At 39.9% G+C, this 21,191-nt stretch overlaps 1 protein-coding gene across 1 annotated transcript in view; it reads right to left on the bottom strand.

Moving 5' to 3' along the window:
- acacb (acetyl-CoA carboxylase beta) overlaps positions 1–21,191 on the bottom strand; it is a 172,863-nt gene that overhangs the window by 79,943 nt on the left and 71,729 nt on the right. The window contains exons 15-25 of the mRNA XM_073065876.1: positions 20,650–20,731; positions 19,785–19,930; positions 19,538–19,688; positions 12,515–12,649; positions 10,981–11,127; positions 9,462–9,650; positions 8,396–8,496; positions 6,957–7,045; positions 4,626–4,750; positions 2,073–2,186; positions 1,041–1,154 (exon numbers count right to left, since the gene is read on the bottom strand). Coding sequence (XP_072921977.1) covers positions 1,041–1,154; positions 2,073–2,186; positions 4,626–4,750; positions 6,957–7,045; positions 8,396–8,496; positions 9,462–9,650; positions 10,981–11,127; positions 12,515–12,649; positions 19,538–19,688; positions 19,785–19,930; positions 20,650–20,731 — 1,393 coding nt within the window. The remainder of the gene's footprint in view (positions 1–1,040; positions 1,155–2,072; positions 2,187–4,625; positions 4,751–6,956; positions 7,046–8,395; positions 8,497–9,461; positions 9,651–10,980; positions 11,128–12,514; positions 12,650–19,537; positions 19,689–19,784; positions 19,931–20,649; positions 20,732–21,191) is intronic.

Below are 21,191 nucleotides of genomic sequence, written 5' to 3'. Positions count from 1 at the left end.
TATATTCAGTGATCACACCAACACTGTCCATAATTAATATAATATATAATGTACCAGTCAATAATGAATAATGTCAAACACATTGTTACTATTATTGTTATAGCTTGAAAAACGCTTTAGAAATAAATGGGAGAATTTGTGTAAAGACAGATTTCCATAAGACTTTCTTAGTCAAAAAAAATCTTGATAAAATAAAAAGGGAGAATGAAATGGGTAAACTATATCAATCAGCCTCATTTTAATCTACTTGTTTCAAACTATCATAACACCTCCATGGTCACGGTCACACCTTCATGGTCATGGACTCACCTCCATGGTCAGGGACACACTTCCATAGTCATGGACACACCTCCATGGTCCGAGACACACTTCCATAGTCATGGACACACCTCCATGGTCCGAGACACACTTCCATAGTCATGGACACACCTCCATGGTCAGGGACACACTTCCATAGTCATGGACACACCTCCATGGTCCGAGACACACTTCCATAGTCATGGACACACCTCCATGGTCCGAGACACACTTCTATAGTCATGGACACACCTCCATGGTCAGGGACACACTTCCATAGTCATGGACACACCTCCATGGTCCGAGACACACTTCCATAGTCATGGACACACCTCCATGGTCAGGGACACACTTCCATAGTCATGGACACACCTCCATGGTCCGAGACACACTTCCATAGTCATGGACACACCTCCATGGTCAGGGACACACTTCCATAGTCATGGACACACCTCCATGGTCCGAGACACACTTCCATAGTCATGGACACACCTCCATGGTCCGAGACACACTTCCATAGTCATGGACACACCTCCATGGTCAGGGACACACTTCCATAGTCATGGACACACCTCCATGGTCCGAGACACACTTCCATAGTCATGGACACACCTCCATGGTCAGGGACACACTTCCATAGTCATGGACACACCTCCATGGTCCGAGACACACTTCCATAGTCATGGACACACCTCCATGGTCAGGGACACATGTTTATTATCATGGACACATAACGTACATACCTTTAGATTGTCAGGGCAGAACTGATGCCCGTACATATCAATAGCAGACAGGAACAAGGACTCCACCTGATTATGTCGCAGCTCATAGGAAGGCAAGTGTGAAGCAATCAGAACCTGAAAATATCAAAGAAAAGTTATTTTGGAAAGGAGCTGGGTGGAAATGGCTAATTCAAAGGGCATAATTTTAAGGTGATTGGGGGAAAATGTGGGGGTGATGGAAGAGATGAGTGTTTTTTAAATACAGAGAGTATTGGGTGTGTGCAAAGCCCTGCTATGGGTGGTTGTAGAGGCAGATATATTAGGGACATTTAAGAAACTCTTAGATAGGCACATGGATGATAGAAGAATGGAGGGTTATGTGAGAGAGAAGGGTTAGATTGACCTTGCAGTAGGTTAAAAGGTTGGCACAACATCATGGGCAAAAGGGCCTGGACTGTGCTGTAATGCTTTATGGTCTAAGAAAGTCCTTTTCATTTCATTGCCACCAACAAACAGCCTACTTAGAAGAAAACAAACTGGTATGAAACTGAATAGCAACACTAAATATCATTTGTCAAAAATAGCCCATACAAGGTGAAGAAAAATGCACCTAGGGCTGACATCTTTCCAACTCACATCAAGATCTGAGTTTACTAAAAAAGGAAAATTAGCTGACAGGAGGAAGAAATAAGAATTAATAATCAACACTCGGGCAGTTTTTTGAGCATCATAACTGCTAGGTACAGGCAACACTGATGTAAGACAAGGGAAAAGACTGTATTTGGTCAGTAGATATTAGCCTGGAAAGATAAAGAAAGGTAGCACAAGCAACACAGGGAAATGTACATAATAAGGGTAAATGAAAGAGATATTTTTATATCACATTAACAGTTTACAAAAACAGGTTTCAAAGTCTTCTAATTTTACTACTAAATGGTTTCTCACAAGCTTTCTTAGTTGTTTGGAGTTTGAAGAATGCTGGACTACCTGGATTTCTACCTTTTGTAAAGTAATGTAAAACACTTATTCGTTCTCAGTGCTGCAGATTCTCACCTGCCTGGATCGCAGAGCTACCTTAGAGTTCTCCGTTCGGCTGAGTTGTGTCAGTTCATTTAAAATCACCATCAGCTCATCTGTCAGTGTGGGATCTCGGGCACAAAGCTGATCCTAAATCAACATGTGAAATAAAGTACATCATATGCATTGGATAACTCCCAAGAGGTAGTCACACATCATGTCATGCAGTTTTATTGCTCCTTTTAATACCAAAGTATTTGTAGAATCCAAAACCTCGTCAGAAAGAGCACTTGTTGCTGACCTCAGAGAGAGCTGCCCACAAAGTAGTCAGGCCTCAGTTCCAGAGGATTTCAGATATACAATAACAATGAACTGAACATCCAAGTAGATGAAAAAGCTTTCTCACATCCAGCAAAGCAGAGGACAACACAAAAGTTTAAATATTTTAAAGATTTTGTACAACATATTAAGTGATTTAACTACTGAGGTGGAAGTTGAAATATCAAACATTTAAAAAACCTACTGCATTCTGAAACTATTAGCCAAGGAAACAACGATCCAAGTATGAACTCAGTTTCTTTAAAGAGCTAGACAGATTGTCAAACATGGCTCATTAATTATGACTTATCAAAATCTCAGTTACATCTCACAAAATAAAACAGAATTAGCTTGCTGGTATGAGACATAGACAGGCAGTGGAGGGGTGATGTTCAGATTGGAAGTCTGTGGACAGTGGTGTGATGCATGAATTGGTGTTGGGACCTCTACTGTTTCTCTTAAAGATTCTGATGATAACTTAGACAGAATGGTTACGAAGTTTGCAGACGACACCAAAATTGGCGATGTAGTGGACAGTGAAGAAAATTGTCTAAGGTTATAACAGGATATTAATCAACTGGGAAAGTATGCAAAGCAGTGGCAGATGGAATTAATTCAGAAAAGTGCAAAGTGATGCATTTAGGGCAGGACATATACAATTGACGGCAGGTTCTGGGAAGTTTTGTTGAACTTGTGGCTGAAGTACATTGCCCTTTGAAAGTGGTAATATACTGTAGGTATACTGTTTGCCTTCGTTGACCATGATATCAAATACAAGATTTGGGACATCATGATACAGTTGTACAAGATGTTCATTAAGCTTCATGTAGAGTACTATGTGCAGTTCTAGTTGCCACACTACAGAAAAGATGTGATTAAGTTACTGAGGATGCTAGCTGGATTCAAAGGCATTAAAGATTGAGTAGGTTGTGTCTGCTCTCCTCAGAGCAAACGGGGTTGAGAAATAACATGATGGAGGTATATTCAGTTTGATAGGAAAGGTGCTCAGTGTATTTTCCCTGCAGCAGGGATTGTTTAAAGCTAGAGGGCAGAGGTTTAAGGTGAAAGGAAGGAGATCTGATGAGTAAACTTTACATATGAAAAGTTATTGATATCTGGAGGGATTTTCCAGAAATGGTGGTAGAAACAGGAACAATATCAATTCTTAAGCAGTATCTGGAGAGGCTCTTGAATAAGCAAGACATAGAAGGATATGAAAGATTTATCAAAAAAACTACGAAAATAATTCAAGGATGTTCACAATGTCTCCTTGGAGAATGTTTAATATTCTTGGGGGAATTCCTGGCCCATGACTGATCATAATGGAAGAGGAGCATTTGGATTGGGGCTGACTTTGAGTAAGAATGGAATTTAATATGTTTCAGTAGACTGGATATCAGCAAGCTCCAGGGATGTATCCTGTCATCACCCTTATCGCATGGTACTTCTTTCCCTATAAAGTATTACTTAATTTTTCATACTATTTTTAATAATACTTTTTAAAATATTTGTACTTTTTAACAAACTCATGTATTTTTCACACACACTGGCAGAAAGTGGTATAGCAACTAAACTAATGGTTTATCACCTTTCTCATTTTTCATTGTCTAAGCATTAGCACATTACCCACCTGATGTAATTGCTTTAACTATGTAGCCTACTTACTAATTCATTCATATCTCAGGAATATCTCTTATCTTATCTATGAAAGAGACAGATATTTCAGAGGTACCATCTTGGTTTCTTCTTTATTCCTTTTGCCTTACACCCCTTCGTACCACTTCTCAGCTCCTTGGTTAGTTTGCTCAGCATCTGTATATTTGTTTGTACTCAAAATTAAACTAAAATCTTAGAATTAAGAATACTTGTCATTCCTGACTCCTGGAAGAGCCCTAAGGTTCAAAAAAATCAACAGAAATCCAACAAGGCATATGGGCCAAATGCAGGCGAATGGGACAAGGTTAGTGGGCAGCATGATTGGCAATGACAAGTTGGCCCAAAGGGCAAATTTCCATCCTGTATTATTCTACAACTATAAAAAGGAAAAACATAGAATATTCAGAGAAGGTTTATTCATCTGCTTATTGTCCAGAACTGGAAAAATTACTCAAGTCATTTTTGAGATTTTGAAGAAAGGTGGAAAGATTGTAGTGAATATTAAATTAGAGTTTCAGACCAGAGGAATCAGCTTTCCTTGATCCAGGAATGCGCATGCAGAATGAAGGCTGTGGATAAATTGGTAATCAAGTTGCTCTTTGCTAGAGTACTCACAATTAGTGTGATGACCAGATCATTTTTCTTGGCCACCTGCGCATGAGAGAAGATGCAGTCGAGCACAGGCGTCATGTTGGGTTTGAACTGTTCCCTCAGATTGATCACACATTTGTCATAATGAGCTGGAACATGAACATTTAGAAACTTTACATCACTGTCTGGCAAAAGGCAATTGATTTGAGAGCAACATTTGGGGGAGAGAATGTGGGCCATTTTAAGTATAAAAACATTTTTATTTTATATAAATATAAATAAATATAAAATATCAAATAACACCCTTTTCTGTTATTTTCAATTGAAGGCCTATTTACGAGATAAACTGGGTCAAACAATGTTAATGCCAAAACCTAATGAAATAGAAATATTAATTCAAAAAGGAAAAATTTAAAAAATTACATCTTGTATGTATAATTTGATTCAAAAACAGGCAATTAAACCAGGAATTCATAAATCAAGACAAAAATGGGAATCTGATTTGAATATTAAAATTGATGGAAAAAATTGGTCAAGATTATGTTTTGATAGTATGATAAATACAATAAATGTCTGACTTAGATTAGTACAATATAATTTTTTACATCAATTATATATAACACCACAGAAAATAAATAGATTAAATTCAAATCTATCTGACCAATGTTTTCGATGTAATCAAGAAATTGGTACTTTTTTACATTCTACTTGGTCTTGTTTTAAAATTCAACCATTTTGGATAAATTTAAGACTTTTATTGGAACAAATTACTGGAGTACAGCTCCCACATAGTCCAATATTATTTTTACTAGGTGACATTGAAGGGACAATACCGAAACTTAAATTGAATAAGTATCAGAAAAAATTTATAAAAATTGCATTGGCAGTAGCCAAAAAAGTTATTGCAGTTACTTGGAAATCAGACTTATATTTAACTATGGATCATTGGAATAATGAAATATACAGCTGCATTCCACTTGAAAAAATTACTTATAATCTAAGAAATGAATATGATATATTTTTGAAAATTTGGCACCCATATCTACAAAAGATAGGATTAAATATACAGGTCCTTTGAAGATAAAATTACAAAGTAATGGGGAAAATAAAAATAAAAATTAAAATTATTTTGAACTCCATGGAGCATGTGGGGATCCTCCGATATTCAGGCAATCTTTCTTTCTTTCTTTCCTTTCTTTTTTTTTCTTTTTTTTTTAGATGGGGTTAAGGGGGAGGGTTAAGGGGAGGGGGGAGGATCAATATTTTTTTTTACTATTCTAATATTCCGTTCATTCTATGTAATTCTCTTAAAAATGTAATAAATTTTTAAAAAACACAAAAAAAATTTATAACCCATGATGATGTTTTGCATTTAAATTATGTTTCCCTGTCCCAAAATGGTTCCAGAATATTCAGGGAAAAGCCAGTTAGACATCTTCCAGGTATAGAGTGTCCAAGAGTATTACCAAAATCTTCACTTCATCCTATCAAATGTTGAGAGGCCTCAATTTAGTGGATGTGCAGAGGATGTTTCCTATGGTGGGGAGTGTAAGACCAGAGGACACAGCCTCAAAAAAGAGGGATGTCTGTTTAAACTGAAGTTGAAAAGGAATTTCTTTAGCCAGAGAGTGGTAAATCTGTGGAATTTATTGCCACAGGCATGTGTGGTGTTCAAGTCATTGTGTATATTTAAGGTAGAGGTTGATAAATTCTTTTTTAATCAGGGTGTGAAAGAATATGAGGGGAAGGCAGGAGATTGGGGCTGAGAGGAAAATTGAATCAGCCATGATGAAATGGTGGAGAAGATCTGATGGACCAAATGGCCTAATATTGCTCCCATGTCTTATTCTCCTATTCTAGAATGTTTGAAATACATTAAGATGTGACTTCAAACACACAAAAGTATTGTCAAGGCTGAACAAATCAGTACGGTGAAAGCACCGGCAAGTGCAGATATTAATATTAATTAAATTCCCAGAATGCAACTCACATGGTCTGGCTACATAATAGTGGCAAAACTGCTGAGATGAATATTTTTGCTCATCTTACAACAAAGAGTGGGCCATCATTGGAAAGGGGAAATGAAAACAAAGGACTTAATCTCAGCAAAATTAATACGTTAGAATGTTGATAATACATTCTATCAGTGAATGTTAACAGTGTTCACCAAAGTGAATCCAGTAAGTATTGAGCATTGTCATTGGGGGTGGGGGGTGGGAAGGCAAATGCATCAGAATAGCACCACACCACATCTTTCAGCTAAAACGGAGCGCATATTAATTTAGTCTGGTTTCAGTAGATCATACGCTGCAAGTTCATCTACTCAGATCCAAGTCAAAAGAAGTCTTTTTTTACCTTGCTGAAACTGTGTTTCAACGTTCAAATACCTCCTCAACAGGTCCAGAACAATTGACTTCATGTGTCCACGAATCCCACTTCGAAACCTACACAGAAAGCAAAACAAACCAATTTATTGTTGTGTTGGTAACATTGTATCAATCAGTACCAGATCATGCTGCAAAAAATATGTTAAATTATGGACTAGGAACTAAAATGGAAAGCAAATCTGAAAAACAACATCTGAATTTGCAGTCTTCAAGCAACAGAGAGAACGTTTAATAAAGAATCGGGGTGGGAGTGGGGTCATGTCTACACATACAGTGATCCAGTTTTCTCCAATTTACAAAAGAGGTATGAGATGTTACTTCATACCTTAAGGAAATAATTTCATCCATCAAAAAATAAAATAAAGAAATCAATTTGAAAATAAGTGATATTGGCAGTAAACTTTAAAAAATGAGGTCTCAGGTGGTTGGGGTTGACCGTGGATATTGTGTCCTAGCTGAAACGAGTGTCCTATGTGAAATACAAGCCAGGACAGTACGATATGGAGAGCAAGCTGTGGCTATGCAACAGACTCCCCCCTCTCCACATAGCTGATGAATCCAAAGGAGTGGCAGACTCAACGTAGAACTGCCTTAGGGACTCCAGCCCCAGGTCCTTCCTTAGGGTTTACTCCCGAAGCCTTCCCCATGAGTGGGTGTTGCCACAAAGCAGCGGAGGGTTGAGATCAGAGTTTTCCTTCTCCTAGATGAACTGCCTACCATGGCTGATGAACCCCATCTGCCCAAAATGACTGGTTTTAAGGCACCATAAATCCGCCTTTGCCCCTTCTCTTATCAGTAGAAATGGCCACATGGTGAAGGCCAGGAGCTGGGCTTAGTTGTCAGAGGCTGTTTGAGGCAGACACCGTTGGGAGCATTTAGTAGGTAGTGGGAGCCTATTCCCATTACCACCCCATACCCTGGTTCTGACAACCTTAATGAACCAAACTGACCTCTAGCGATATTATACACAATAGCATGAGCAGAAATTTGGCAACAACAGATGAGATTAGCAGCTACCAGATTACAGAATTACCTTTTGAACTAATAAGTCAGATCCAAGAAGTCTTAGGCTAAGAGTAGTGAATCTATGGAATTTGTTACCACAGGCAGCTATGGAGGCCAAGTATTCATGTATACTTAATGCAGAGGTTGATAGATTCTTGATTGGTTAGGGCATGAAGAAATACGGGGGGGGGGGGGGGAGGCAGGAGTTTGGGGCTCAGAGGAAAAATAGATCAGACATGATGAAATGGTGGTGCAGACTTGACGGGCCAAATGGCCTAATTTCGCTCCTATACCTTATGGTCTTTTGGTCTGAGTTATAAAATGGGTTATTAGAGTTCAAAACCTTTACAGGAGACTGATCTTCTGTAATCACTTAAAAAGGACATAGGATAACTTACTCACCATTGTACCAACTGGACAACACTCTGCGTGTTCATAAAGAAAACTTCCCTGTCTGCTTTCCGCTGAAGAGTGGCAGCATGGCTGTCTAGGATGTCTGCAATCTTAATTTTTTTAAAAATATTGTTAGAGCAGAAAGAATAATTGTTATCACATCCTGGTTAGATTGACCACCCAGAAATTGAATTCATTTCCCACCAAAGGCAAGTTTACAATGGAAAATAAAACATCCAATAATTTGTGAATTTGTAACAGAAAAGCAAACAAAATTGCTCGCCAATCTCTATCAAGGAAGGGAGTCGGTCATCCAGCTCCATAGACAGACAACCAATGTGGAAAAGAAGACACGATAATTAATATTGAGAACATTAATTGTAAAGAGTCTTTGAAATTGAGTTTGTAGGTCATAGAATTAGTTCAGAGCAGTAGAGATTGAAGTTATCTATGCTAGTTCAGGAGCCAAATGTTTGGTGCAAATAAGTTTCAACACCTCCTGTGTTTCCCCAATTTCAATGATTGTAAGAAATACCAGGCAACCCTTATCAGTAAGATCCAGGAACCTTAAAATAATTAAGACCAAATCAATCACAATCTGTTGACTTTAAATATTTCACCAAACATTTGGCTCCTGTACTAGCATAGATAACTTCAATCTCTACTGCTCTGAACTAATTCTATGACCTACAAACTCAATTTCAAAGACTCTTTACAATTAATGTTCTCAATATTAATTATCGTGTCTTCTTTTCCACATTGGTTGTCTGTCTATGTAAAGTTTTTTCATAAAAATTCTATTGTATTGCCTTTTCCTATGAATGCCTGCAAGAGATTTAATCTCAAGGTCGATATACGGTAACACAGAATATGTACTTCGATAATAAATTTACTTTGAACTTAAAAGATAAATTTCATAGAGCAACTGGGTCAACTTAATTTTATTTCACAGATTTCTTAAATGAATCTGACACTATGATAGCACTTCCCTTAGTAACTGCTTTTCTGACAATCTGCTACATTTTGGAGTTTCCTCGAAACAGCACAACTGATTCAGGTCCAAGACCTGGTTTACCTGTTGACTTGGGAACTGACAGAGCACAGAAGTGATGTTACTGGCATACTGAGCTATCACTTTTCGGATGGCCTTCTCCACACTCACAGGGATTCTGCCCGAGACACTGGTCATGATATCTTGCAACTCAAGAAGGGGCAGCGAAGGGTCTCCGAGAGTCATCATCAGCCTTGTGACCCATTTTTTAACCTGTAGTGGAGGTGGAAGAAAGATATTGAATGAGACAAATTAGCACACGTATTCCTTAAAGTAGATTTAAAATAACAGGGCTTAGGCAACCAGTCATTTCAACAATACTAGAACTCTCTTGGTATAAGATAGTTTGCAAATGATCAACAGCAATAAGTAATTTTCACGATGAAAATACAGGAATAAATGCAGAAACATTTAATGCTTAGGAAGAGGGGTGTTGAAGGAATGGTTACAATAGAAGCAGTGAAATAAGTGTCAAAGGGAGCTTACAGGAGTTCAAGGAGAATTACACTGCCAATAGAATATATTTTCTGTGAATTGAATTGAATTTATTTCTTACATCCTTCATATACATGAGGAGTAAAAATCTTTACATTACGTCTTCATCTGAATGTGCAATGTGCAACTTATAGTAATTTATTAAATAGTATGTACAACAGGACAGTCAATATAACATAGACATACAAATGTATCAGCATGAATTAATCAGTCTGATGGCCTGGTGGACAAAGCGGTCCTGGAGCCTGTTGGTCCTGGTTTTTATGCTGCGGTACTGTTTCCCAGATGGTAGCAGCTGGAACAGCTCTGTGTAATTAAACATAAGCAGCATAAAAAGTCCTGTAGGTTTTTATCTGGGATGATTTGAGGGAGTGGTGATGAAGGGGAAGGGTGTGCAGTGAGTTTAGATGCACTCAGTTTATACTGTCTCAGTCAGCAGGAAGTGATTGATAAGCAAGTTTACTGTCTGCTGCAAATGTCCATATTTTGTCCATGATTTTGATAAAAATAGTTGCTGCATATTAAAATTATCATAGACAAAATTTCCTGAGGATATACAGAGGAAAATATAAATCCAAACAGATTAAGGGTTTACATGACACAATTCAACATTTTTTTAAAATTATGGCAACTAGGACTGAACGTTCCTGGACTGTTTCGATGACTTTGTGGTTTGATGTTTTCTATTGTATGATTTTTTATCTTTTTCTGCTGCTTGTGTGATATGTTCTTTTTTTGTGCCTTGGGGATTTGTGTTTCTCATTGAATGAATGCCATGTTTCATGGCTGTCTGTGGGAAGATGAATCTCAGGCTGTGTACTGCATATATACTTTGATAATAAATGTACATTGAATATTTCAACCCTATATTGTTTGCTTATAGCTATCTTCAAATACAAGAATTAAACAGCCGAAACCTTCCATTTAGCTAACTGGAGTTAGGTTCTCAGTTATCACACAGGGAAGATGGAAGAGAGGGTATTGACAGACAGACAGACAGACATACTTTATTGATCCCAAGGGAAATTGTTGTAGCCCTACTGCTTACCTTGCTGCTGAAGTAGGGCTCAGGCAAGCAGTAGCCATTCATGACGTTGATCAGGTTCTCCAGCATACTATGAAAGACCTGGTGTAGTTTCTCACCAACAATACTGAGCAACTGCTGTGGCTCAAAGATGCCCGTGTATAATTGAGCCTAGAGAATGAGATCCAGAACAGCAATAAATCCTGCTATTAAATTTTTAAGTTAATGCTAATAGCTAAGAAGTATGTTAACAGTGTCTTGTTTCCTGGGTACAATAGTTGGCAAAATAACCAAAAGTTATATAAGGAAACTTGTATTTATAAACAGCATGGATTATCGATATCTAGAATACACTGCCTATAAGCAGAACCAATGATAGATAAATTGATAAAATACCCAAAGGAAAGGAAATACACTCAGTGGCCACTTTATTAGGTACACCTGTACACTTTGTTAATACAGATACCTAATCAGCTAAACATGTGGAAGCAACTCAGTGCATAAAAGCATGCAGACATGGTCAAGAGGTTCAGAACATCAGGATGGGGAAGAAATGTGATCTGAGTGAATTTGACTGTGGAATGATTGTTGGTACCAGACAGGGTGGTTTGGGTATCTCAGAAACTGCTGATGTCCTGGAATTTTCACTCACAATAGTCTACAGAGTTTACAAACAATGGTGTGAAAAATGAAATCAAAAATCCAGTGAGTGGCAGTTCTGTGGGTGACGGAGGTCAGAGGAGAATGGCCAGACTGGTTCAAGCTGACAGGTAGGAGACAGTAACTCAAATAACCACCTCTGAATGCGTTACATGTCAAACAGCACCACAAACATACATTCAGTTGTCACTTAATTAGGTACAGGTATCTAATAAAATGATCACTGAGTGTATGTGACTATGTGGAGAAGGCTGAAGATCATTTAGATAGGTACACAATATCCATAATAACATTCTTCTGCGCTTTAGATATTTATGATGCCTTAGGTTTATTTTAAAAAGCTGGCAAAGTTATGGTAAGGAGACTGACACCTTCTGTACTCGGTCATCTCATGATCTTATATTTAGGGGTCTTGGTCACATAGCAGCACTGAGTCCTTCTCATTAGTTATGCTGGCAGAGCAGTGGGTAGGAAGTGCAGCAGAAGAAACAGAAACAAGAAAAGGAAGCAAGAAACAGAAACGAGAGTGATTAACAAAAAAAGCACCTTCATTTATGCTCAGAAATTCAACTTGTTTTAATTTGGGAGGATTCAATCGTTCTCTTAACCCAATAAAATACTTCTTGCAGAATGGAACCCACTCTCTCAGTTTCTTCTTTCTATAAAAGTGTTGAGAAGTCTATAGTATTAAAAGACATAATTACGTTTTTTGAAGAACAGTGGATTGTAAATAGGTCAAAGTTGCCATTTCCCATCAGTCTGGCGAGGGAAGGACTAATCCAACTTCTTTTTGTCATCTTCTCCAATCTTACATTTTTTAAACATATTTTATATACTGAAAGTCTTCAGCAAAATTAGTGAATTAAAAGTGCATTTACACAGCTGAAAGAGAACTCACTGGGTGAAGTTTTGTCGGATCATCTAATTCCATTTTTGCTACTATGCACCCCTGGTCCAAACAGGCTCCTGGTCTCTTTACATAATGCACACATCCTGACTCCTCCACAGTCAACGCCATGACCATTTTCATCACCTGTGAAAGAGAGCAAGTCGGGTCAGAGGTTAGAACTTCATACAATGCCCCCTCCTCTTATATAAAACTAAGTTATCTTCTTACACAAAGCCCCTTTCTCAGCTCTATTGATACAAGCATAAAATAGTACCTTAGGAGATCTAATTGTTAGTAGAATTAATAAACTATTTCAAAGATCACTAACTGACAGTCATATAAGAATCTTCTCTATGTGAAAGTAAGGCTTGCAAAAATGGAATAGACTCTAGTGTTAGAACTGGTGTTGAAAGATGGACCATGGGAATGCTGAGGACATCATTTCATGATTCTGTAACTCAAATCCAGTGGAGTCCAATGTGGGGCAGCAGATTAGCACAACAACACACACACAAAATGCTGGAGGAACTCAGCAGGCCAGCTAGCATCTATGGAAAAGAGTACAGTTGACATTTTGGCAGGACTGGAGAAAAAATCAGAGAAGTAGATTTAAAAGGTGGGGAGAAGGGGAGAGAGAAACACAAGGTGATGGATTAAACCAGGGAGGGGTAAGGATGATGTAAAGAGCTGGGAGGTTGATTAGTGAAAGAGACAGAAGGCCATGGAAGAAAGAAAAGGGAGGAGGAGCACCAGAGGGAGGCGATGGGTGGGAAGGAGATAAGGTGAGAGAGGGAATGGGAATGGGCAATGGTGAAGGGGGGTTGGGGGGGCATTACTGGAAGTTTGAGAAATCGATGTTCATGCCATCAGGTTGGAGGCTACCCAGACAGAATATAAGATGTTGTTCCTCCAACCTGAGTGTGGCCTCATCACAACAGTGGAGGAGGCCACTGATGCACATATCGGAATGGGAATGGGAAGTGGAATTAAAATGGATGACCACCAGGAGATCCCGCTTCTTCTGGCAGACGGAGTGTAGATGCTCAGAGAAACGGTCTCCCAATCTACGCCGGGTCTCACCGATACACAGGAGGTCACACCGGGAGCATCAAACACAGTATATAACCCCAAAAGACTCACAGAACAGTAGGTAGTGTGGCTGCCCCGCATTCCAGCAGCTGGGGTTCAGTTCTGATCAGAGGTGCTGGCTGCCTGGAATTTCATCTTCTCTGTGTACATACATGCTTGCTCAGATTTTCTCCTAAACTCCATAGATATCACAGTTGGTCAGCTAATTGGCTAATGTAAATTACCTCTAATGTGGATGGGTGACCGGAAAAATCAAGGGGGTGTTAATGGACAAGGGGACATTGGTCACAGAGAAGTAACTTGGGGAGGGGGGGGGGCTGAAGATGGGACTATAGGAATGCTCATTGAGCCAACATTGATTTATTGGGCTGATTGACTACCGTCCAATTCATAAAAATAAATCATTGTATATTCATCATCTCCCTGACTGCAGACCTGTGACTAGTGGAGTGCCTGCCACAGGGATCGGTGCTGGGACCATTGTTGTTTGTCAGCTTTGTCAATGATCTGGATGATAATGTGGTTCACTGGATTAGCCAGTTTGTGGATGACACCAAAGTTGGGGGCTTAGTGCACAGTGAGGAAGGTGATCATGGCTTGCAGCAGGATCTGGGAAAATGGGCTGAAGAGTGGCAGATGGAATTTAATGCAGACAAGTGCGACATGTTGCACTTTGGCAGGACCAGCCAGAGTGGGTCTTACATCATGAACGGTTGGGCACCGAGGAGTGCGGTCGAACAAAAGGATCTGGGAATACAAGTACCTAATTCACTGAAAGTGAATGCATGAGCATGGATGTGGCGCTGAGGGTTTGTAAAGGAATGGTGAGGCCTCAGCTTGAGTATTGTGAGCAGTTCTGGGTTCCTCATCCAAGATGTGATGTGCTGGCATTGGAAAGGGTTCAGAGGAGGTTCACAAGGATGATTCCAGGAGTGAAAGGGTTATCATACGAGGAACGCTTGATAGCTCTGGGTCTGTACTCGCTGGAATTTAGAAGGATGAGGGGGGATCTCATTGAAACCTTTCAAATGTTGAAAATCCTAGACATGGTAGATGTGCAAAGGGTGTTTCCATGCTAGGGGAGTCCAGGACAAGGGGGCACAGCCTCAGGATAGAGGGGTTTCTATTTATAACAGAGATGCAGAGAAATTTCTAGAGCCAGAAGGTGGTGAATTTGTGGAATTTACCACAGGTTACAGGGAGAAGGCCATGGAGTGGGGCTGAGGAGGGGAAAATCAAGTCAGCCATGATTGAATGGCAGAGCAGACTTGATGGGTCAATGGCCTAATTCTGCTCCTATGTCTTATAGTCTTATGGAAAGTAGCATCACTGGTTGATAGGGTCGTAAAGAGAGCATTTGGCACATTGGCCTTTATAAATCTAAGTATTGAATGCAGGAGATGGACTGTTATGTTGAAGTTGCATAGGACTTTGGTGAGGCCTAATTTGGAGTATCGTGTACAGTTTTGGTCACCTACTTGCAGGAAAGATGTAAACAAGGTTGAAAGAGTGCAGAGAAAATTTACAAGGTTGTTGCTGGGTCTGGAGAACCTGAGTATATGGAAAGATTAAATAGGTTAGGACTCTATTCCTTGGACATGGCAGATTGAGAGGAGATTTGATAGAGATATACAGAATTATGAGGGGTATAGATAGGGTAAATGCAAGTAGGCTTTTTCCACTGAGGTTGGGTGGGACTACAACTAAAGGTCATGAGTTAAGGGTGAAAGGTGAAGAGTTTAAGGGGAACATGAGGAGAAATTTCTTCACTCAGAGGGGTGTGAGAGTGTGGATCTAGATGCCAGCACAGTGGTGCATGTGAGCTCCATTTCAACGTTTAAGCAAAGCTTAGATAGTTACATGGATAGTAGGGGTATGGAGGACTCTGGTTGATGGAAATAGGCAGTGTAAATGGCTCAGCATGGACTAGATGAACCAAAGGGCCAGTTTTATCTTAATTAGCTCAAAGTGAGAGATGCCTGGGACACCTGAATTCAAGGTGGGGGTGGGGGGGGGGGAGGAAGCTTACAAGGATTTACGCTCACTCGTTTAAACTGCATTCATATGAACCTCTAGTCAAGACAGGACTAGGCCTGTACGTGACACCCCATGTTATGTATAACCATATAACCATATAACAATTACAGCATGGAAACAGGCCATCTCGGCCTTCTAGTCCATGCCAAACACTTATTCTCACCTAGTCCCACCGACCTGCAATCAGCCCATAACCCTCCATTCCTTTCCTGTCCATATACCTATCCAATTTTACTTCAAATGACAATATCGAACCTGCCTCTACCACTTCTACTGGAAGCTCATTCCACACAGCTACCACTCTCTGAGTAAAGAAGTTCCCCCTCGTGTTACCCCTAAACTTTTGCCCCCTAACTCTCAACTCATGTTTGAATCTCCTCTACTCTCAATGGAAAAAGCCTATCCATGTCGACTCTATCTATCCCCCTCATAATTTTAAATACCTCTATCAAGCCCCCCTCAACCTTCTACGCTCCAAAGAATAAAGACCTAACTTGTTCAACCTTTCTCTGTAACTTAGGTACTGAAACCCAGGTAACATCCTAGTAAATCTCCTCTGTACTCTCTCTATATTGTTCACATCTTTCCTATAATTTGGTGACTAAAACTGTACACAATACTCCAAATTTGACCTCACCAATGCCTTGTACAATTTTAACATTACATCCCAACTCCTATACTCAATGCTCTGATTTATAAAGGCCAGCATACCAAAAGCTTTCTTCACCATCCTATCCACCTTACATGGCAAATCTCTAGATTTGTCCTAGCTCAGAAGGAGGTGAACTTTGGGCCACTGCAAGTAAGAAGGCCATTTATGCTTGACCACCTTTTGTGATTGGTCCTCAATTGAAGGCCATTGAGATATTTGGGGAAGTATATGAAATAAATAATTTCAGGAAGATCAAGGGGAAATCTGCGTGATTAATCCAATAATCTGTATTGTGCTAGAGCCCAGGGTAGGACAGGACAAACAGAAGCAGTCTCGAAGATGGGGGAGCTTGGGGGAATTTCCAACTGATGCTAAAGTGGAAACTTTCCAAGAGATGCAGATCATGGAAAGAGGTTATATTTTTATGTGCAATTCTATTTTTTTACACATCACTGAAATAATATATCTAACAATTATTAATAATAGGGATAACTGGAAAATTAAGCTTTTTCATATATATTGAAGATGGAATTACATTGTTTTTAATCAAACATTGCTTAATTGATGCCTGCTTAATTGATTTGGACAGAATTTGGTTTTGGAATAGAAGGAAATACCCATTTGATCATAGAGCATTCTACAGTAGAATTCTGTAAATTCGCACATGTGGTGCCAAACTAGCAAATTTTCGGATTACCAGATTTTAATGGAATAAGGAATTTTAAATTCAGTTATTTTAAGATGATACACATTAAAGCAATAAATTTTCTTGAACCCGCTGAGCTTATCAGTTATAATGGAAAACAAAACTGTGAATTTTAAGGAAGAATGCTTTGAGAGGTTGGTCATGACTAGTCTGAACTCCTGCCTCAGCAAAGACCTGGACCCATTGCAATTTGCCTATCGCCACAATAGGTCAATGGCAGATACAATCTCAATTGCTCTCCACATGGCTTTAGAACACCTGAACAACACAAACACCTATGTCAGGATGCTGTTCATCGACTATAGCTCAGCATTTTATACCATCATCCCCACATTGAGAAGTTGCAGAACCTGGGCCTCTGTACCTCGCTCTGCAATTGGATCCTTGACTTCCTAATCAGAAGACCACAATCTGTGTGAATTGGTGATAACATATCTTCCTTGCTGATGATCAACACTGGCACACCCTAGGGATGTATGCTTAGCCCACTGCTCTATACACATGACTGTGTGGCTAGGCATAGCTCAAACACCATCTTTAAATTTGTTGACGATACAACCATTGTTGGTAGAATCTCAGGTTGTGATGAGAGGGCATACAAAAGTGAGATATGCCAGCTACTGGAGTGTGCCACAGCAACAACCTGGCACTCAATATCAGTAAGATGAAAGAGTTGATTGTGGACATCAGGAAGGGTAAGACGAAGGAACACATACCAATCCTCATAGAGGGATCAGAAGTGGAGACACTGAGCAGTTTCAAGTTCCTGGGTGTCAAGATCTCTGAGGATCTAACCTGGTCCCAACATATCAATGTAGTTATAAAGAAGGCAAGGCAGCGCCTATACTTCATTAGGAGTTGAAGAGATTTGGCATGTCAACAAATACACTCAAAAACTTCTATAGATGTGGAGAGCATTCTGACAGGTTGTACCACTATCTGGTATGGGGGGCGAGGGTCTACTGCACAGGACCGAAAGAAGCTGCAGAGGGTTGTAAATCTAGTCAGCTCAATCTTGGGTACTAACCTACAAAGTACCCAGAGCATCTTTAGGGAGCGGTGTCTCAGAAAGGCAGCATCCTTTATTAAGGATATCTAGCACCCAGGGCATGCCCTTTTCTCCCTGTTACCATCAGGTATGAGATACAGAAGTTGAAGGCACACACTCAGCGATTCAGGAACAGCTTCTTCCCCTCTGCCATCAGATTCCTAAATGGACATTACCTCACTTTCTTAATTTACACTATTTCTGTTTTTTGCACGTTTTTTAATCTATTCAATATATGTATACTGTAATTGATTTACTTATTTATTGTTAATTTTTCTCTTCTATATTATGTATTCCATTGAACTGCTGCTGCTAAGTTAACAAATTTCACGTCATATGCCGGTGATAATAAACCTGATTCTGATTCTGAATGGAAGACAGAGTAGGTGAGCTTATCTGGAGCAGGGGTTCCCAACCTGGGTTCACGGATCAATCGGGTAATGGCAGAGATCCATGATGTAAAAATAGTTGGCAACCCCTGATCTAGAGCATGGCAACTGATGAGTGAAAGGATGAGAGTAAGTTGAAGAAGAATGCAGAATCTGAGACCCTGATTGGTTAACAGGAGCCTAGAAACTAGGGTGCCGTGAGAGATGGGATGGGAGCTGAGAACCCAGTGGCTGGAATGGAGCATGGGAATCATCACCCTGTAAGCAAGGTGCTAAACCATCAGGATTCCAAATGGTTGGAGAGCAGATCATCAGACGCCTACACTAATTTGAAAGCATTATTGAAATGTTCATGCCATTAACTTTTGGAGTCTGTGAGGCAATGGGCCCTGCATCACAAAGGTTTGGAAGTCACTGCCACATGTCCCTGTTCTCCTGATTTTTTTTCCTCCTCCTTTATTGATTTATTAAGATAGATTGCAAAATAGGCCCTCCCAGCCCTTCAAGCCACATCCTCAGCAATCCTCCAATTCAACCCTAGCCTAATCATGGGACAATTAACCTACCAACTTGTTAGTCTTCAGACTATGGGAAGGAAATCGGAGCACCTGGAGGAAACGTATGTGGTCATGAGGAGAATATACCAACTCTAAACAGGCAGCACTGGGAACTGAACCAGGGTGGCCTCTACCGTAAAACACTACACTACCATGTGCCCCAAAGTATGGATTACTGCACCCTTGGATAAAGAGTAGATGAATGAGCTCAGAGCCCTCAAAAGTCATCCCCACGTCTACTGGTGAATAGTTGGTTCTTAAATAGATTGTAGACGTGAAATAGAATGTGAAATGTGAACACTGCTTTCCACCGATATGCACACCTACCCACCAACCCCCTTTCCTTCCCTGCCCCTTTAGAATGGGTTCCACATGTGCATCTCATACACAGCAATTAGGCACATAACTAGCTCGAGACTGTGGGCTGGGACAGAGAAGTATGAAAGTTCCCATATGTCCTACTGATACTTAAGTTTCATTAAAAATGAATTCTCAGCTGATTAAGGATTAACCAGCTTTGAGAGAGAAAATAAATTGTCACCAAACCAACACACCTCTATCTCTGCATAACAGTGTCCTGCAAAGACATGTCCTCCATCTTCAACAAGGTACTGCAGGAGTTTGCCAGCAGAGGGAGACCGCAGCTCAGTGGGATCCTTCTCTTTTTCAAACACACAAGTCTTGTTACCAATAGTGATCCGATACCTGTCAGTACATTGGAAGCATTGCTTATGTGACAAGAAGGAGAACTTTTAGGCAACATAATTTGTGTATCAATGCAATACCCAGGAGAACTCATACTTGTCTATCTCCTCTTTCATGTAGGTAGTGTGACTGTTGCCATCATAGGACAGTAAGAGGCCTCCATCACTTAATCGGTGAACATCAATCTCAATGTGAGAGTCATTCATAATAACAACATAGAGAGTCTGTGACTGACGGGCCACCTGTACAATGGATATAAAAACATGAAAAAATGTTGTAGAGGAACAAAAATAATTGTTTGAAACTCAAGGGAGAGGGTAAACTTGGAGAAATAATCATCCCGACTTTATCAAATCCAGTAATGGGCAGTAAAATAATGAAAAGGCTGGCATGTTTTGATAAGCTCTGTAAACTGTCCACAACAGGAAGCTTTAGGGTGCAGGATAAAATGTCCTTCGCGCTGCTTGGCAAGTCATGCATTACATTTGGTGGTTGCATTAACAGGGTGGTTTCCATTGAGCACAAGCCCACACTAAACAGTGATCAATCACGAAAAACAATGTGAAAGCTTTTGGAATTATAAGTTATGAGGTGAAAGTGGAGGCCAAGTCATTGAGTAATTTTAAAGCAGAGGTTGATAGATTCTTGATTAGTTAGGGCATGAAGTGATATGGGGAGAGTGCAGGAGATTGGGGCTGGGAGGGAAAGTGGATCAGCCATAGTGAAATGGTAAAGCAGACACAATGGGCCAAATGGACTAATTCTGTTCATAAATCTTAGGTCTTATGAAACAGTGCAGCTCTTAACCAAACATAATCAGTTACCTTCGGCAGTCCAACTCCATAATTCATGCAAGCTTTATTATTCTTTAAATAAAAACTCAAATGCAACTACATATGTATACATTTGCTAAGAAATGGGAAAACAATATATTGAGACGTATCTTCACCAATTCCCCTACCTGTAAGGAATATTTAGTTTCTTCATAAATGAGCTGCACGTTCACTAGGTTTAACAGGCTGCTGGCTGGGAGAACCTGACCTCTGTCAATGGTGGAAGAAAAATAACCATGAAAGGAACATCCTTTTTAGATTAGTCATGTGCACCAAAGTGCAATGAGATCCGTTGCTCGTGTGAGGCTCACAAACAATACACATGGTAATAGTAAATACAGCAACTAGCACAAAGCAATGGAATGGTACCAAGTATAACAGTGCAAACTGATCACCGCAAAATGAAATGTTATAGTAACAATAATGTAGCAGTAGCATTAAAGGCTTGAGAACATGGCAGTGTCACTGGGAAGGGGATGTGAAACAGTTTGGAAGTCTGACAGCAGTGGGGATGAAGCTGTCTTTGAGTTTGGTCATCCAGGTTTTCAAATTCCTCTATCTTCTCCTCAAAGGTAGAAGAGAGCAAAGGGAATGGCCAGGGTAGCAGGCATGCTTGACTATACTGTTGTTCTTCCGGATGTAATGCACGCGAAGATGGATTGGGTGGAAA

Source organism: Hemitrygon akajei, chromosome 14 (assembly GCF_048418815.1).
Source record: "Hemitrygon akajei chromosome 14, sHemAka1.3, whole genome shotgun sequence".
Classification (NCBI taxonomy): Eukaryota; Metazoa; Chordata; class Chondrichthyes; order Myliobatiformes; family Dasyatidae; genus Hemitrygon; species Hemitrygon akajei.
Note: the sequence above shows the minus strand (reverse complement) of the source record. Positions and strands in the feature narration are given on the sequence as shown.